Below are 18,906 nucleotides of genomic sequence, written 5' to 3'. Positions count from 1 at the left end.
TATTAAATGGTGAGAGAGGTTCAATGAGTGGATTCAGGGACTTCGTGGATGGCATAAGACATTGAAGGTCTTGCTTGATTCAGAGACCAGCATTGCCTGGACTTTATCAAATTTTTTAGGCTCTTTAGCTTAAGAGAAAACTCAGAGTTAGCTCTTTGATGCTGTTTCTCTTTCCCCCCCAGATTATTTCTTTAGTTATAATCTCCCTCCTATTTAAATGCCCTAATTGCTAAGGTTTTATTCACTTGAAACTAGTAAATATTTCCTTCTTGATACTCTAAAATAAAATGGCATTACTGTACATAGCAGTGATAACCCTGACCAGTTTTTAAGTCATCATTATTCTGTACTTGAAAAACAATAAGAATTCAGGTGCTGGCTTATGGAAAACTTAAAGGCAGATAATTTTAGTACATAATCAAACCATGCCTCTGAAATTAGAAAATGAATTAATAGTTGTTTCTAGAGAGATGAGAAGATGAGTGAATTTACCTTTCCTTTCCCTAAGTATTTTCATCATATGTGCATCTTAACAGCAAAGCAAGATATTGCAAAGAGGTCGGAGAGCTTTCCCAGCCTTGACCTCTCTAAGTGTGTTCCTGATCTCATGTGGCCTCTTCCTTAGGAAAGGATTTTTCAGGGGTATGTGGGTAAATTGTATAAGCTTCTTTTTACTTTACATTTGTTTTAAACTATTTTATTATAATTTTGGATTTCTAAGAAAGAAACAGTGCCAGCATTATCTAGAGGAATCGTGTGAATGACAACCATGTGCATCTGCTGTCTTGCTCAAGGCAGGTAAAACCATGTACTTAACTCCTTCTTCCTTCCCTCTGCACCCACCAAGGGAGAGATGGGACCCAAGGGACAGTCTGGAGTACCAGGACACAGAGGACCTATAGGAAGACCTGGAAAACGAGGCAAACAAGTAGGACCACGGTGTTTCCTCTTCCTGTGACTCGTGGCATCTGTGTGACTGTGTGGTCTAAGCTCTGTGCCATGCACTGTGCTGCACAGGGAGTGGAGAGAAGCCCTAGAACACCTCACAGGCATGCACAGGATACACAGGAGTTAAAGCCTCAGTTTTAGGGCTGGGGTCCTGTCTGCAGCACTCAGCTCCCTGCCCAGGCAGCATGGGAAAAGTGGTTTTTATCCTGGATTGGTAATGAACTCATTTAACACAATTCGAGCAGATCTTGAAGGCTTCCTTTGAATCCTAAGCAACACCCAGCCCCACCTGACAGCTAGAGAGCTCAAAATTATGCTAGAGGAGCTACATTTGCAGAGTTCCAGCTAAATTGTGAAGACTCAGAATTGTGTGTAAATTGGATACTGACACCACCAATACAGCATTTCAGTGGTAGAGGCTTAGCTGGAAGTAGTTTATTTGCAGTCTTGTTATGCCCAGCATGGCAAGGAGAGGCACATCCCTGTTTCACTGTTGCTCTGATGAGGACAGGTAATATCTGAAGTCACAAAGTAGCCAATGTGGGGAAAAAAGACAAGTTGGGTGTTAGGGAGGAAGTAAGAGATCCCCAAGTAAGGGAGGTATGAGTAATGTAAGTCTCCTAGATGACCCACAAGAAATGGTTTTTTGTCCTAGATTTGTCAGGTTTTAAAAGCTGCTGTGTGCTCTTTGCTGGTTTTGAGGGGTTTGCTCTTTTTTTTTTTTTTTTAACCCTGTTTATCTCTCCTGCCTATGTGCAGTGGAATATCTTTTCACAGCATAAGACAAGAGAAGATGCAGTGCCTGCAGATCAACTTGAACACCGTGCACTCCTTATTTGACCTTTGTCACCTTACACAGTGGCTTAATAAGAAAGTGGTGACATAAGCATGTCATAATTTAAGACAACAATCAGTGTGACTAAAAGACCTGTAGTCTGCCTCTAGATTGGTGTTTCCAGTCCCAAGGCTCAGTACACAAACCCCTTTCTGGTGCCCTGAGAGCAATCTTATCATTGATTCAGCCTGAAAAATGCTTTCCCTCCATGTAACTGGTGAACCTGCTATTTCCTTTCTTCTTTTCTAATCCTTTGAAAAAAACAGGGAGTGGCATTTTAAGGCTCTGTGGGTCTGGCTGCCACCTTTAAGTGCTGTAGTGGTCTGGCTGTTTGTCCAGCTCAGAGGATAGTTTCCACCAGCATGGGGCCATTTCCTGTCTCTTGATCCAGCTGACATGCCTAGATAAAAGCAGCTAAATTAAGCAGGTGTCACTTCCACTTCCATTTCCAGATATGTCTTGATTAGCTCACTGACTTCTTTAAGTCTCCCTGCCTCTGGGACAGGCTCTTCCTGAAACGTGGCCAGGAGCTGGGAGTCACAAGTCACAGCCTTACACAGCTGACCGAGATACAGCACCAGAGCTTGATAACTTGGGAACTGACCCCAGGCAAACCCCAGTTTAGGGTTTCAGTCTTGAGAAGGAGGAATGACTTGGGGCTTTAGGTAATGCTAGTTTGGAAGAAAGGGCCTGAACACAAATATTGTCAAATGGGAAAAGCTTCTCCTAATGCCATGGGCACGTGTGAAAGATAAACAAGGCAAAAACATTGAACATCAACCCTTGCCATTATTATTTAATCCATCAGTGCTAGGCAGGAAGGCATTAAGCAATCATCCCTCCAAGCAGGGGACACAGAAAACAGCTTTTTTTCAGTCAGTACACATCTGACTGGCACTGCATTGCCTCTGTCAAATTGCTGCTGTGTGGGGGAAGGAGATTTCCCACAGTCTTCTTTGGGGCTACAAAATCCTGGTCTGCTAGTTCTGTGTTGCATAATGTAAGAAGTAATTAGAGATCAGCATCACTGACATTCACATAAATCCTGAAATATTTTTATGGCTCAGAGCTTACCTAATAGGATTAAACAAAGCAAATATTCAATTAGTTCTTTATAGGCCATGGCAAAATCAGCCTTCCACTGCTGAAATGGTGCAAGCAACATTCAAACATATCCATAGGATGTAACATATTATATAACAACAATTATTTCAGCATATATTAATATATATGCTTTGCTACTCTTAAATTAGGTAAGCAATTATTCATTGTATGATTCTGAACATACATTAACCTGGAATTACATCATCTTCAAGGAAATAATCTCCGTTGTCATTAAAAGAAAGCTTACAGAGCACACATCATTTTTATTATCCTAAATAATGTTTGCTGTTACATTAAAATCAAGTCAGATATTTAAACTTTAAGCTATGTAATACACTTCTGAAATATAAAGCTGAGAAATCCAAGCCTTGGAGAGTATATGAGCAGGAAGATAAATATAGTTATTTTTAATAAGTGTCACCGTATTAAATTCAGGAGCAAAAAATGAGAAGGTGTCAAACAGTTCTAGGCTGAAACTTCCAAATGCCTTAGGGAATGGCTGCACAAACAAGCTCCCATGAGGCAAACTAGGGCTGATTTTTGAGAATATTAGTTATTGTGTGTGTAAGCCCCTCTCCCACAGGTAATTTTGCAGCACTTACTACTGCTGCCAGAGGGACACCATTTCTCAGCATGGTGCTGCTAAACATTAAGCTGCACTTGTAAGGCCAAGCCCTGGCTTGGCTTGTGATGATTTGTTATCCTAGCTATACCCATGGTGAAAGTCAGGAGATACAGGAATCCAGGCACCTCAAACATTCTGAAAATAGTGTGAGTGTCAAAGTCATCAGTGGGCTTCTGAAAGGCTGCACCCTGAGACTGGGAAATGTCACTGTGGAAGCCCTTGACAACTCCTCAGTGATTTTCCCCTTTCTTTCTCAGTGGCACTCACTTCTAGAGAGTTACAGGGGTTAAAAAGGCATCCTTAAAGAAAGGCTATCAAATGATTGAAGTCAGAGCAGGGTGATTGCTGGCTCCTCCCAGGGCAGATCCCTGTGACCATTCCCGTTTGGGAGCAGAAGTCCTGCCTGGTCATGCCTTTTTGTCTCCACATAGGAGAGGAGAGCCCTTGTTCCCCGGGGTGGTGTCCATGAAGCTCATGCTTCTTCTGGCAAGTGTCTTGGCTTTCTTAAATGGGAAGCCAGTGCTGGCTTGTTACTAAAGTTTGTTTGTTTTGTTTGTTACTAATAGCTTAGCCAGGAAATGGATGTCACTTCTCTTCCAGGGACTCAAGGGGGACATCGGACCCGCGGGTGTCATGGGCCCGCCTGGCAGGCCTGGCCCTGTTGGTCAGCCAGGCCCCCCTGGACCCTCAGGATTAGGTAAGCCAAAAATGAGGTAAACCAAAAACACTCCCCATGAGTGTCCCTGCTCCCCAGCCCCTCCTGGCTCATCAGGCACATATAGACCCCTCTGCACAAAGGCTTTGTTTGCTTCTCCATCCACAGCAAGGAGAGGATTTCTCCTGGAGGCAGGTCATGCCATCCTTGTCCACTATTTTAAAACCCACTTTATGGCTTCTGATGTTTCAGATAAAACCAAACCTAAATCCTATGTGGTCCCTGAGGGATTTTTGTAGAAGGGGACGATGAAAAGCCATCTGGCAGCCTTGGAGAGACTAGGCAATCTCCATCATCAGAGGTCTGCCTCTCCAGATATCCTGGCTTGGAGTGAAAAACTGTGATTTCTAATCAGACAGGACAGGTTCACCCTGTGCAGCTCTGCAAGGGAAAAATAGATGAGATTCAAGTTATAGTGTCATTAAGGAAATAAGGGAAGAGAATGGAAAGGGATAGGAGTCAGGAGAAAAAGAGAGCAGTGGAGAAAAACTGTCTATGTAATTAAATGCTTGAGACCTATGCTTACTGCAGTGTGTGTTGTACAAATTATGAGAAAAACTTTGTAATAACATAATTGTACATCCTCAGGGCTGTGCATGCACATGAACCCTAGTCAGCTTCTGGGTCCAAACATGGACAGGAAGGACAATACATGACCCACAACACACAATGTCCCCTTCCATTTTGCTTTCCCTTTTCCTTCCCTTGCTTGCATTAGCGGACAGGAGGTCTCTTCTTGTGGTGGTGTGGAAATGGGACATCTGTGAAGCTGGGCACAGCTTCAGAATCCTCACATATCTCATGTCTCCCATTAAGAAGCATCTTTGCTTGAGTAAATAATTAGCTGGAAGCTTTCAGAAGGCAGAATTTTTACCATGCTGATGGGAAAGCAGCCAGGACCTTGAGATTACTTTTTCAAGGCTTTATTCCATCCACAGAAAGTTTATGTGTCAGGGTTATTAATCTTTTTCCTCTAGAATATAAATTCTGATCCTAAAAGACATTTCTGTAATGATGTCACTGCTTGCAGTATGACCATATTGGCTCATAATCTAAATCTGCAGAGCAGTACATCCTTGCCAAAGTTTGAAAGTCAAAAAGCAGTATTTTTAAATTAATGCTTAATTAAAACATTTAAAAATGCCTGTATTTTTAGTTGGGTTTTTACTGTCTAGAAACCTGTGAAACAGCATATCTCAAGTGGTTGTACAAAGACACAGGTGCAATCTGTTGTGGATTTATACAGAGACTGACTCTACAAAACTTGGTGTGTCGGTGCTGTAGAGTGATCTGTGTGTTCATCCTCTCCTGAATTTCTGTAGCTTTAAACAGGCTGGCATTCATTCTAAGCAAATGGTCTCTCTCTTCCTCTGTAAAACTGGTAGAAAAATTCAGAAGGTGATCTGAAATAATATGACTGTGGTAAAAAACTGGCATCTTTCTCCTGAAGTACTGGAATTAGTGCCTCTCTTCAGTTCCCAGTGGAATTGGTGGGAGCTGTGCCTGTCTGAAAACTTGGGTAAATGCATATATCCACCTGACTTCTACTTTTTCCCCTAGAAGGCTGTGTATGTGTGGTATGTAGTAACCTCATAACAAGGCAAGCTGGTCCTCTGCTTCCTAGGGCAATTTGCAATAGGACCAAAGGGAGAAAGAGGACTTCCAGGGCCTCCAGGGAGATGTCTCTGCAGAACGCCACAGCAAATGAGTAACCCATCATATGAGCAATCTGTGTTTGGACACAGCTACCCAAAAGTTCCTGCGGTAAGCAGCTTTTCTGGGAGGGGATGTGAGCAGTTCTGAAGTGCTTTTGTGATGAGAGGTGTTGTACTCACTAAAACTTTTTGTTTAATAGGAAGATATATAAGCAATGTGTGATTTCTAGTACCCAAAACCTCTGAGATCCAGAGGTGCAAAAGAGGTCAGTCTCATAACTTGTTGTGTGATTGATGATGTGCTGAAATGCAGCTGTTCCAAAACATCAGTAAGGTAGCACATGTTTGGAAATGTTTTTCAAGCCTAGGGGTGCTCTCTTTCATGTACTACTGTACATATGTAATCTGACCTTTTTGTTTCATTAAATCAAAATACATTTCAGACTGGTCAGTAAAGTAAGCATATCTTTCTTGTTTGTTTGGGGCTTTTTTAAGACAGTGATTATAGAATTGAATTTTGGGATCAAGCATTTCACATATGCAATAGAGCTTTCTCCCAGGGCACAGATCCTCAATAACAGGAGTTTCCACAAACTGTGAGAATCAGGTGTCTGGGCTCCAGTCTGCAGACATACACATTATATGGCTGATTTCTATCTCTAGCCTTGAAAGCATTTTTATGAGCAAATTGGACAAAATACTTTAAAGGACAAGGCATTGATGAAATGTAACCTAGTAATTTTTTATCACTGATTTCTTTGGGATTTATGATTACTGCTTATGTCCTTCTCCTTCTGCTGGGGCCTGCCTCATTAATCTGTGCAGTGCAGCACTCAGTCAGTGATGAAGATGCTCCCTTGGTGCTGTGTGCCAGCACAGCTCAGCCACTCCAGCCATGCAAGTGGAAATGGTGTGGTGTCTGCTTGTCTCTGAGTGCCAGTGAGCAGCAAATAGCTTTGTCAAAGCCCCACCTGTCACAGTGTGAGAAAGCTGTCACGGTGTGTGGAAGGGACACACACAACACCATTACACTGGGTCATTGAGCTCAGCCTTTTGCACAAGTGGGTTTCAGGTCTTATCAGCTGTGCCAACTGCTCCCTCATCCCTGGCTGTGTTGCATGAGAAAAAAACCCTCCTGTTGTTTTTGAAAACATAATGGTGAGAGGTGAATGTGCTGAAATAAAGGTGCATATCGCACCACACCGTGCAAAAAACCCCACCATGTACTTTGCAGCCTGGAGAACTCATAGGAAAAGCTTTAAGGCTCTCAATATAATGTAGAGGTCTCATTACCCTTCTTCTCCATCAGGCACAGTTTCCTATCTTAAAAGATAGGATCTTAAAAGATAGTAACAATAGTAATAGATCTTAAAAGATAGTAATGAGAGTGTAAATATCTAAAATACCATACACTATCACTATGAACTCCCAGGTGCCATTTTGTTGCCAGGAATGTGGGAAGGCAAAAAGGCAAGGCTTAACTCTGGAAATGAAGCACTTCCAGAGCAGCATTTCCTGTTTCCCTGCCTGCCCCATTTGTTTTACTCCCTCAAGTGTAAAGAACACTTTAACTTAAACTAGAGCTTAAACATCACTATTGTTTATTCTGACCAGATCCCCATGTAGCAGCTTTGAAGCCTGTCTTGGGCCTCTTGAAAGCTCTTGTCAGGGTTCTATAGCTGCACATGGAAAAGATCCAGAGATGATGCTCTGTGCCCTGGCCCTGTGATTTGGCAAAGCAGCACAACCTCAGTGTCATCACCCATGCACCCAGCAGCTCCTCCAGAGGAGGGCAGAGGCTGAGAAACAAAGTGCTGTTTTTCTGTCACTGGCTTAGATTCATTCAATTTTTTTAAATCTTGTGCAATTTTAAAGGCTGATATCTGTAATGGTCTGAGACAGCATAATTTTCTTATTGATTCAAGAGAAATTGGAGCTCTGGAGCTGGGCCCTGAGCTCCTGAACACAATTACAGAATCAGTTCTGTGCTGGCTTCCTATTTCTTTGCTTCCTTTCATTCAAGCTGAAGGCATTTTTATTCAATGCTTCTTTAATGAAATTGGCCTTCGTCCAGGGTAATGGGAATGTTCTGCTATGTAAAAATTTCAAGGTGACTTGTTTTTAAAAGAGCCAATTCTGTTTATGTTGGTGAGAATCAGACTCAGACCTAAAACTATTTTGCCCAGAAACACTCAATTTGCTTTTTCTTAATTTAAAAATGGCTTGAATCTTACAAAAAATTAAATTGATTTAGCTGCTGAGGAAGACATTATTTCCTAATGCCTTTTATATCCAATTTCAGTGACTGAGACATTTAAGAAATGGGTAAGAGAGCAGCTTGTCCTAATTTTTCCATTTTGAACTATTTTTTTTTTTGCAGTATAATTGGAGACTTGGCTTCAGACCATAGTATATGCATATAAAGAAACATGCATTTTAGTGTCAATTAAATCTAAGGAAATAACAAAAAGGTAAAAGTTAAGTGAAGGTTGTATTGAGTAACGCATTATTTATTTTGTAGCCACAAACATGCCTAAAAAATTATAGTCAATCCACAAAAAGCACTTATGTCCATTTGGATTTTGCAATTGCTTCAGTATCAAACCGTTTGGGCATCAGAAAGTTCTTCTCAGCAGTGGTTGTGCACCACTATTTGTATGATTTTTACTTGAGGATGTGCATTTCAAAATAGGGGCCCAGGAAACACCATTCTTTCCATGGGTGTAGCTTCTCACCTCTTCTCTTTCTGAAAACAACTGAACCATTTTCCTGTATATTATTTACCTATTTGAAGATACATATGCCAAACTAGGTTCTGTGATAATCCAAAGAACTTCTTGAGAAGGTTACCAGTCACCTCTTTTTGTGTGCCCCAGATTTTTGTGGTGAATAATCAAGAAGAATTGGACCGGTTAAACACCGAGAACGCATTAGCATTTAGAAGAGATCAGAGATCTTTGTATTTCAAGGATACATTTGGATGGCTCCCAGTCCAGGTAAAAATATGACTGTGTTCTCAGAAAGCCCATGGGTGTATGTTTCATTTGGAATACAGAATGTACTTCTGTACTTAAGGTGTCCTACCAAATCAGTTAAGCAAATGGGGAAAAGCTCATTTTTGAGCACTGCCACAACTGTACATAATACTGTGAATTTTATTCACAGAAGTCTTAATTACTGAGGAATTAACTCAGCAGTGTTGCAGGTTTTGCTAACCTCCCTGTGAACCACTGGTGAACAAACTGGAGCAGAGTTCAGGGAATTGTGGTGGTAAAAAGAGTTTTTATTTAATACAAAATAAGGCAAAACTCACCAGGGTACAGAGTTGCAGAACTAAAACCCTGCAAACCAAACTCACATATTTCCTTATTGCTTCAAGGAGCTGAGCCCTGCTGAAATTAGCAACAGCATCCTTCTTGTGTCTGCTGGACTTTGGATCAGATTCTGTATAAACCTTCTAACCAACAAATAACAAGCCATAAAAACCTGGTTGTGGGACCTGCCCCCTAGAGCCCTTCTCCTCTGCTTGCTAGCCAGGCTGCTGCTGGTCTGGTTCAGTAACCCCTGTGTGTTTGCCTGGCCAGCTCTCCCCTCTGTACCCCATGGATTACCGCCTGGAGGAGGGGGGCACCTGTGGCGATGGCATCGTGCAGGATGGGGAGGAGTGCGACGACGGCAACGCGGTGGTGACTGATGACTGCATAAGTGAGTTACAGCACAGCAGCAGGGGCTCCTTCCTGCCAGGGAAGGTGCATCAGTTGTACCACAGGGTACACTGCTTGTGTGTGGGAGAGCTCGTGTGGTTTGTGGATCAAGTGCAGGCCTGGGGAAAGGGAGGCACGATGGTGAAAACTGAGGCTTCCATGCATGTGGATGGCACACACCACACAGGACAGAGGTGGCAACAGCACTTCTCTACATCCTTGCTGAGTCAGACACTCTGCATTTCAGGGGCCAACTAGCAGCTGGTTAACACACACACCTCTCCTGGGGGCTGCCAGCTCTCTCTAAAAGCTGTAGCACACCTTTGTAGTGCAGCACAGCCCTTGGGATGGACACTGAAGCCCTTGGGATAGACACTTTTACTTATGATAAAATAGATCCCAAGTCCAGAAACACCACTCTGGATTTTGTTATTCACTTGCAAAGGGAAGGTGTCAGCCCACTACCTTCAGTATCAGGTTTACATAACATTTAATTCATGTCTACTCCATCTTCCTTCCGTTTTGCTGACTGTGGATAGCAAAGAGCTTACAAGCATTTGAGCAGCTGTGGTAACCTTCACCTCCTCCTTTCTCAGTTACTTTTACATCTTGAATCCTTCCCCAGAGCACAGCCCTACACCATCTCCACACAGTAGGTTTGGTGCTCTGTTGTTCCCAGCAAAGGGATGCTTCTTCACATTTCAGAACACTATCACCCAACACTGAAAGATGCAATTTTTCATTTATATATCACTCACTGACTTTGAAAATGGGATGTATGCAGCCATGCCCTGTGCGAGTTTCTCCATCCAGCTGTCCATCACCACCCTTCCCCTTATGACTTAGGAATCCCAGCCAACTTCTCTATGACAACAGGAAAGAGATTTCAAAGGCAATTCCATCTCAACAGGTCTAGGGAGACACATAAATAAAAGCCCCTCTAAGCTTGCCTGACTGCAGAGTACTCCAGAGAGACAGCAGACAACATCCCTCCTGTTTCCAGACATGAGGAAACATTTAAATTAGAACTTGAAATCAGCCATGGGGAACAACCATGTGGCAAGATAGTGTTCATTAGTTCCAGTGCCTGCAAAACTGTGCATTCTGTGTCTGAGGGCACATCATGTTCTCTGTGCTAAGCACTGGGCAAAGCCTCAATGGAGGCCTTGCAGTACACAGATTTCTGACACTGATGTGACCCATCCTTGAGTTATTTGGAAATGAGCACGCTGTCATCATTCTTCTCCTGTAACTGAACCAAAAGGAAAAGGCTAGCAGAATGTTAAATGGATTTTATTGTAAAAAAGGCTTGTTGGTCTTAGAAGCATCAATTTCTGACAAACACATCCTTGGTGAAATTAATTAATAATTTCTATTTGTAAATAACCCACCTTAGCCTCTAAAAAACTCCCTGTTCCTGTCTGCTTAATCCTTTGCTTGATACCAATGGATTCTCCCAGAAGATGTCAAAGGGATTTTAACTAAATTAATTTGTTCATGTTAGAAAGTCATTCTCAATGTGCTGAAGATACCAAAATCAAAGTCCAATTGCTAAAATGGCAAACAAACCCACAAATTGCTGCAGCCTACATGTCAGTCACCACGAAAAAATGTGACTCACGCTCAAGTCAGTAGGAATCAGCAGTGGGAAAGACACGATTTTGGCAACATTTATATATTTTATTTCTTTATAGACAGGCTGAATAATTTCGTTCATATGTGGAAACTCACAGCAGACAAACACAGATATTGCACAGAATTGGATAAAGGTCTAGGCTGGGAATTCCAAACCAGTTAACCACCTAAGATTATTTTTTTGAGATTGTGACTTCTCCAAATCATTTATGTTAACTGTATTTTATATTTCCCTTAACTTGTTTTGATGGTAATTATCTATGGCAATAATAAGTTTCGAATAAGTGCTGTTGTAATTAGTGATTCTGCAGTAATTATTTTTAGTATTTATCCATTCTTTCCCTTCATCACTGAAATTAGCCTTAAAAAGAAATTAGCCTTAAAAATTCTTTGTAGTGAAGAGTACTGCTCCTCCTAAGACAGCCCTTACAGAATGCCTTCCCCAAAATATCTTGCTTAATATTTAACCCTAAAAAAGCTAGTTCCAGTTACTTCACCTGTTTCTTTTACATGTGAAGTGCCTGGAAGGTGTTTATTTCTTTATTTTTCACTAGGGTGCCGCCGTGCTTACTGCGGAGATGGCTACAAGCACGAGGGGGTTGAAGACTGTGATGGGATGGATTTTGGATACTTGACATGTAGAACTTACCTTCCTGGGTATGTAAGAGGAGGTCTTCACTTTGGTTTGGTGGGTTTCTTTGGTTTGTTTATGGAGGGGGCTTTTGTGTGTGTGTTTCCTTTCTTTTTTCTCTTTTCCAGCTTTAAAACAGAGGAATTTTACCCACTTAAACCATGTTCCACTGGGACCACTGCAAGTAGCAGGGGAGAAAGAGTCTGCCAAATTATTTCTCTATATCATTGACTTTAAGGGCTCAATCTCATTTCACAGTAAGAAGTACATGCCTCTTACTGTACAAAACAAATGAAGGTCACATAGACCTATGTTTGCCCATTTCTTGCCAAAATTTCCTTATCTGGTCACATTAATGTCCAGCCATAACATAAGGAAAGTAGGAAAAACCATGACAAAATGATCACACTGAAGGAAAAAATCCCCACAACATCCAAACCACAGGCTTGTACCAACCTCTTGCTGCCCTTCCTATTAATGGGTACTCTGGGGGTGTATTTGCTTTGAATCAAGCAGTCATCTGTCAGCTTTTCCAACGTACAGGAAATTCATTCACCAGCAGATGCAAAGCCATGCATCTGTGTAGCAAAGTCCTTCATTTAAAACATCTGCTTACTGTTGACTTGCCTTCTCTGCCTTTGTTTAGGCAGCTCCCTACGGTCAGCGCTTTGCCTCCAACAGCAGCACCTCTATTTAGCTGTCAGGTATTGTTACTGGCTAGCAGGAAACATTTAATTTGCAAATTGAATTACGTGCAGAGCCCTCATCATTCAGGGAACAATAATGTGCTAATTGACAGGAATAAGAAACCACAGGATGTCTTTGTAAATCTAGTGCTGTGCTAATCCTTCCACTGTAATTGTTGGAGCACTTTTGGTATAAGAAGTTACTAAAATCTACACCAGTCAACCTGACAAAACTGAAACATTTTACAGAGACCTCATCTTCAGACAGTGTGGAGTTGTTCTCTATTGTGAAAACTACTCCCTTCTAAGAGTCTGAAATTTGCTGCCCAACATAGCACCAAAAAAGCTTGAGGAAAACTTTATAAATTTCACTTTGCTTGTATATTCAAGTTGTGGAAGAGCAACTGAGATCTTTTATTTTTGTGTGTAGTCTGCAAATTATCTGCCAAACTAAAGAAAAAGCTGTGAATCATGAGAAAGTGGGCTGAGTATGTATGAGTATAACACTCCCATGGGAGTTTTACCCCGAGGTAACCTTTCCTCCAAGAGCTCTGCTGCAACTGATTTTCCCATTTTTTACTCTTTCCAGCCCACAGATCCCTCCTCCTGTTTCACACACCTTCTCCAGATTTGATGTTAGTCTGAGAATGTGGGTTATCCTAGGACGTAGTTTTAAAGCTGCATAGCTTGACATTGTGGATGGGTTATTCACTTAGACATTCCAGCAATAAAAACTCATTTAAATTCTTATTAACAGTTCTGGTCAGGTCTTCAGTAGGTAGAGTCACTGCTCAGTTTAAGTCAGTAGAAAGACAAAATCTCTGTTTCTCCTTATTTTGCAAGGACTCTTCAAATTACTCTTTTTATAATTATTTCTAATGTGGGAATGTGTCAGTCTCGTTATTTCAAGTACCTGAAAAGGAAGTTAAAGGACAGGCACAGTCATGCCTGCTGAAGCTATTGGGAGTAGCTGGAAAAACACTTAACTCAGAGCCTCAGATATTTTGTTCCACAGCTCCCGTGGGTGAGCGCCAGGGCCTTTTGCATCCACCCCCATGAAATGCTCCAGTCCTGATGCCAACAGGGATTTTATTTTTTTAATTGACATTACTGGGAGTTAAGTCTTCACTCATAGTTTCTCCTGGATGCCTGTTTTGCTGACAGAGGAGAACACAGTCGAGCACTGATGAAAATTGCCCTCCTATTTAGTTTCCCATATGCTGCTGCATATGCATATTCTGAGGTTCTTCACTCCTACAGAGCTACAACCAGGAGCCATGGGAGTGAACCATACCATGCTTTGAAACTGAGATATTCTCTTTTATTCCAGGTCTTACGGGAAACTGCGCTGCACTCCTTACTGCTACATTGACTCCACACAGTGTCGATACTTCACATGAGGGGAGCAGAGGTGGGCAGCATCCCTCGCCTAGGGGTGCTAGGTGCTACACTATCACCTACCCAAGAAGGACTGGGACAAAAAAAACCCCACCCACCTCTGGGAAAACAAACAAAGACACATCATGCTGCTGATGGCCATTCTGAGATTTTTTTTTTTTTTTAATATACAGTTGTCAGATAGGGAAAAATAGGACCACTGCATCCTGTCTTAATAGAGAAATAAATGTCAAGCTGTGTGTGCCAGTGAGACTTCCATGCAGCTGCGGATGGCTCTCCATCACAAAAGCAACATTAAACTACTGGAAGCTGAGTTTCATTAACCAGGAATGCCATGTAACAATTACCTCGACTTAGCACTGTTAAACCAAAATATAATCTCTTCAGGGGTTTTGTCTTTAACCCTTCTCTGCATAAACACAAAGCATATCTTGGATGCGGTGTTTAGAGGAACTTTCTCTTTTATTACAATGTGAACTTAGCAAGTGTTATATCCACTAGAGATGACTTCAGCAACTCTAAGGTTACCAATGCTCCTTCATTGGTCAAAGGAGTCAAAGTTCTTTCAGAATCAGCAAATCAGTCAAATAAGCTGGTTAACATCACCTTCAGGCGAAGGTGTTGTCTGTGTGTGTCTGTGCACTACAAGCAGTCACGGGAGGCTAGCAAAACACACCACAAAAGGACAAACTGGACAAATAAACTGTGAAATAGCCAAGAAGTTCTCTCCCAGGAGAAAATCAGACAAGGAGGGAAGATAAAGAAGGAACATATTTCTGTATTTTTCTCCTCTGTGCTGAGCTGGCTGGGCTCTGCCTGACCCCAAGGGGCTGGGACAGCATCGCTTCCCTGCCCAAAACCACAGCCGTGTACACACTGTCTTCTCTCTGGTGTCCACACTGGAAGGTCTTTGCATTTGCAACCCCTTGTCCACCCAGCCATCACCACTCAATTCCCAATTATCCCCTGTGCTGTTGCCCCAGTGTGTGTGCTCACTTTTGTATCGCTGTAAGTCAGACCGCGGAGTAGCGCCTCCATGGATGCTCGGTCATGCTCTGCAATGTACATGTGGGTTTTTGTTTTTTGGCAAGGTCTCTCAACTATATCAGCTCTGGTTGGAGTCGGGTAATTATATACTTATTTATTAGCAAGTAGTAAAGAGCAAATTTCACATGGAAAGCATATTAAATGTCACATGACAAAGAGTCTATAACAGAAAATGAAACAAGAATGTGCAGAATTCAGGACTAAAAGCCTTAAAACTAGGCATTATTTTCATACAAGCCACTCTTCCCTGCTTTGTGGTAAATGTTGTACAGGACTGTGTGAAATGTGTGAGTTATCTGTGCCAGTGACAGCGCTGCAACAGCTGCACTGACACTGGCACTTCTGTAAAGGTTAAATAAAGGTGGATGTTGTGTTACAATGATAATGCATTAAAGCGATCAAGAAACACATGCAACTTTTACCACCTGCCTAGAAGACTTTAACTATGCATGTATAAAGTGATATTGGAAATCACCAATTAACAACAAAAAAAGAAAGAAAATTTGTGTACTCTTCATGATTATCACTTACCTGGGCTATTTATGTTGCTATGAAGCCAAGTCACCAGCATTTGTAGCCCAGTTCAACAGTTTAATTTTTTTGTTTCTTAACTGAGGTCTTAATAAAAGGTCCAGGAACCACTGGGACAAGAAAATTGCCACAAACTCTGGAAACCTGGGCACTAGCACAGCTGCCTTTTTAATTTCCTGTGCTAGAGCAAGCAGCAGGTTCCAGCAGCATCACACCACGAGGAGCAGGTTCTGATTGTTGGGAGGCTCTTGAGGACAAACACACTCCCAGCAGCACATCCTGCTGGCCATCCCCCCCCAGGTGAACCCCTGGCAGAATCTGCTGGTGTTGCCATCCTGGGGTGGAGGCACTCCATCTGAACTGCTCACCTTCTCCAAGGAGTTAATCTCAACCCCCCAAAAGGCTGGAGTCTCTGAGAAGTTGGTCATTCCAGTGGCCTTTCACCTTCAGTTTTCAGTTGGATCGTTTTTCATTAAAAGCTCCTACCTCCAAGGGACATTGAAATAACAAAGCTATGTGTATGGATCATAGAAAATGTAAAGAGGAGATGTGGTCATCCAGGTAAAATACTGTGCTGCTTATGTTCAGAAAGAGGCCTATCAGCCTGGTCAGTCTGGGAACACTTGCACAGCATGGATTTTAAATGGACAAAGCAATGTAAAATATAAGAAAACAAAAAAAAAAGTTTCATACTACCATTACTGTCTTGCTCCCCTCAGAAGATAAAGCATGAAAAAGACACCTGGGAAGGTGTAAAGTATATATGATTTAAAATGCTGCAAAAGAAATCCTTTTTCCCCATTACTGACATACCTGATGTATCATCAACTGGGTATTCTTCAGCTGGGTGATGCCTGGTCTGCTGCAAATTGTCTTCCCTCCTTCTCTGAGTTTGGGAACTAAAAACATTGTGCCAAGACTGGTTCAAAAGTTAATTGGAATATTTCAATTCATTGGACTTTTGTAGTAGCATACACTTTTGGGAGAGTTTTCTAATGATTAGTATGCAACTCTAGGCAAGTACAAAGCATTATGCCATGCACTGTATTAATGTATACCAAAAAATCTGGCTTGCACTTAATATGTGATTAAATATATGTAATTGCCTACTGCATATATTAGCAGCTCATGTCAATAAATCATGCTACCTTAGTTCCCCTATGTCCTTACTTTCACTTATTTAATTTTGGGTTTAACAGCATGGTTTTAAAATATAATTACCTAGTTTAAGATGCTGAGGAGGGAAAAAACACCTCTTTTCCCCTGCCTGCTGCCTCTCCCTGCCTGCTGTGGGATCTGGTTCTGTGTGGGCACAGGGATGTGCACACAGCCTGGGAGTGTGACTGTGTATCCCTGCTCCTGGGCTTGCCACTGCCTCATCCCTGACCCCTGCAACACACCATGGGCAGAACAGCTCCACTTCCACTGATTTCTGATTGGAATCTGTAATGTACTTGGTTTTAATAAGGCTTTGGGCTGTGGTTTGGGGGATTATCTGCTCCTGCTACCTGATAATGCATTTACTGGCTGCTTGTGACTCTGTATCAGACGCTGAGCTGTGAAACAGAAAGCAGCAGCCTCGGGTGCTGATGGACAATGGGAATGGTGATGTTGGCATGCAGGATTTGGGCACTCCTGGAAACTGGCACCCAGGCTTTGGGAAGAGGGTCCTGCCTGCTTCCAGAAGAGGGTCCTGCCTTGCAGCCTGGGAGTCTGTGGTCCCAAGGCTTTTGTGTATGACAGGGAGCTCCAGAGAAGGGCAGTCCTTGCTGTCCCCAGGGGAAAAGGAAGTGTATTGACAGACAGAGAATAAGTGAGTCTACTTTCTGCTTTTTTTTTCTAGAAACTCAGCTTCTGTGACACTCACCTCTCAAATGCCTGTGTCATTTTTCCCTTCCCTTCAAATTGCTCAAAATCATAGCTGTCAAGTCTGTCCTTGTCCATAAATCTGGCCGGCCATGCTCCTCATCTCCTTATTTCTTTCTTCTTATTTCCTCTAAAGACACTGAAGTTCATATCCTTTGTAGCCTCCTGAAAACTCTGCAATGCCCTTGCTGCTCTGCTGGGTTTCATCAGCTTCTCTTTCAGTCTCTCACACCATCCCTTTTCTAACATCTTCTGCTTGTGACAGCCCTGCCATATGTCACAGCAAAGCCCCTTGGTCATGGTCCTTACCTTCTAAAAATTGTAGGATGCATTTCCCACTTCAGCCCCACCCATTTGTACAAGGAGAGAGGGGATTGGTGCTTATCCTTAAACTGCAGGTCTCCAAGAACTGTCCTTGAGCACCAGTTTATGAGGAATAACAGTAGTAAATCCCCAGTTAGCTGCATTGGGGACAATTCAATACACTTGGCTGCCATACAATCAGGAGATGTATTTTAAAAAGATGACCAAAATAAGCCCAGGAGAAGGAAATCAGTGCTATGCTGTGATTCTTTGCTGATATTTAAGTCTATCACACACAATGCTGCAAGGAGATGTTTACAGAGCTGTTGGAAAATTGACATTTTAATTCACAAAAGGTGAAGCAATGAGAGCACTTTCTAAAAGACTTTCAAGTTCTTTCTCTGATAGCTTTTGCCTAAGGAGATGGAAATGGCACAGCAAGGGTCCCTTCCCAGGAAAGCATTCCCTTGCAAGGAAAGCAGAGAATAATGGGCTGTTGAGCTCTGCTACAGGCAGCACAAGGTACTGGCAAAAGGACAGGCAACAGGTGAATGCAAAATTTAGATCAGGAATTTGGATCAGAGTAACTGATGCTTATTAATCTGCTAAGAGACCATACAACTTGTAGACCATTAGAGCACTGTCAGGCCTTGACCAAAGAGAGAAAGGGAACAAAGCCTAAGCAAATGAGCCATTTGTGTCTTTAATGAACATAGTCAGTGAAAACTCCCCTCAATATTAATATGTCCAGTTACATGCCCAGCAGTGTGCTCTATGCAGAAAGCTGGTGTCACTTCAGGGCCAAAAAGGCCAGAGCAAAGCCTGGGCACATGCTTTCATTGCATCAGTAATTACTGGGGCACTTAGGAGGATGGCCCTGAACCAGCCCAGCCAGGGAAGGCTGCATTTGAAAGGATGGCCAGGCCAAATTATATTAGAGGAGTGTACTCCTGATGAAAATTACATTAGTGGCTACTTCCCTCTCTCCATCCCTGGCAAAATCTTGGCACTTAAAAGGCACTGAGTTATAGCCCTGGCCTTTTACAGCTTTTAATTCACTCTGACAGTTTCCCTGAGCATCTGAAGGAGGGTCCAGTTTGGATGCATAATCTTTTCCAGTGACAGAGAAGAGGGTTTAAGCCGACATATTTTGCTGCAGCCTTCCCACACACTACTGAGGAAGTGGCCCTCCTGCATGGAGTGCTGCCCAGGATTTTCTTTGG

The 18,906-nt window shown here is 42.4% G+C and overlaps 1 protein-coding gene across 1 annotated transcript in view; it reads left to right on the top strand.

The window, feature by feature from the left end:
* Positions 1 to 16,666, top strand: part of COLQ (collagen like tail subunit of asymmetric acetylcholinesterase) — a 41,227-nt gene extending 24,561 nt beyond the window's left edge. Inside the window, exons 11-17 of the mRNA XM_071429284.1 lie at positions 848 to 928; positions 4,113 to 4,209; positions 5,852 to 5,991; positions 8,759 to 8,878; positions 9,467 to 9,587; positions 11,776 to 11,878; positions 13,869 to 16,666. Of these exons, the coding sequence (XP_071285385.1) occupies positions 848 to 928; positions 4,113 to 4,209; positions 5,852 to 5,991; positions 8,759 to 8,878; positions 9,467 to 9,587; positions 11,776 to 11,878; positions 13,869 to 13,938 (732 nt within the window). The 3' untranslated portion in view covers positions 13,939 to 16,666. The remainder of the gene's footprint in view (positions 1 to 847; positions 929 to 4,112; positions 4,210 to 5,851; positions 5,992 to 8,758; positions 8,879 to 9,466; positions 9,588 to 11,775; positions 11,879 to 13,868) is intronic.
* Positions 16,667 to 18,906: the final 2,240 nt, after the last annotated feature.

Source organism: Agelaius tricolor, unplaced genomic scaffold, assembly GCF_023055355.1.
Source record: "Agelaius tricolor isolate 1412-34295 unplaced genomic scaffold, bAgeTri1.0.p SCAF_6, whole genome shotgun sequence".
Lineage (NCBI taxonomy): Eukaryota > Metazoa > Chordata > Aves > Passeriformes > Icteridae > Agelaius > Agelaius tricolor.
Note: the sequence above shows the minus strand (reverse complement) of the source record. Positions and strands in the feature narration are given on the sequence as shown.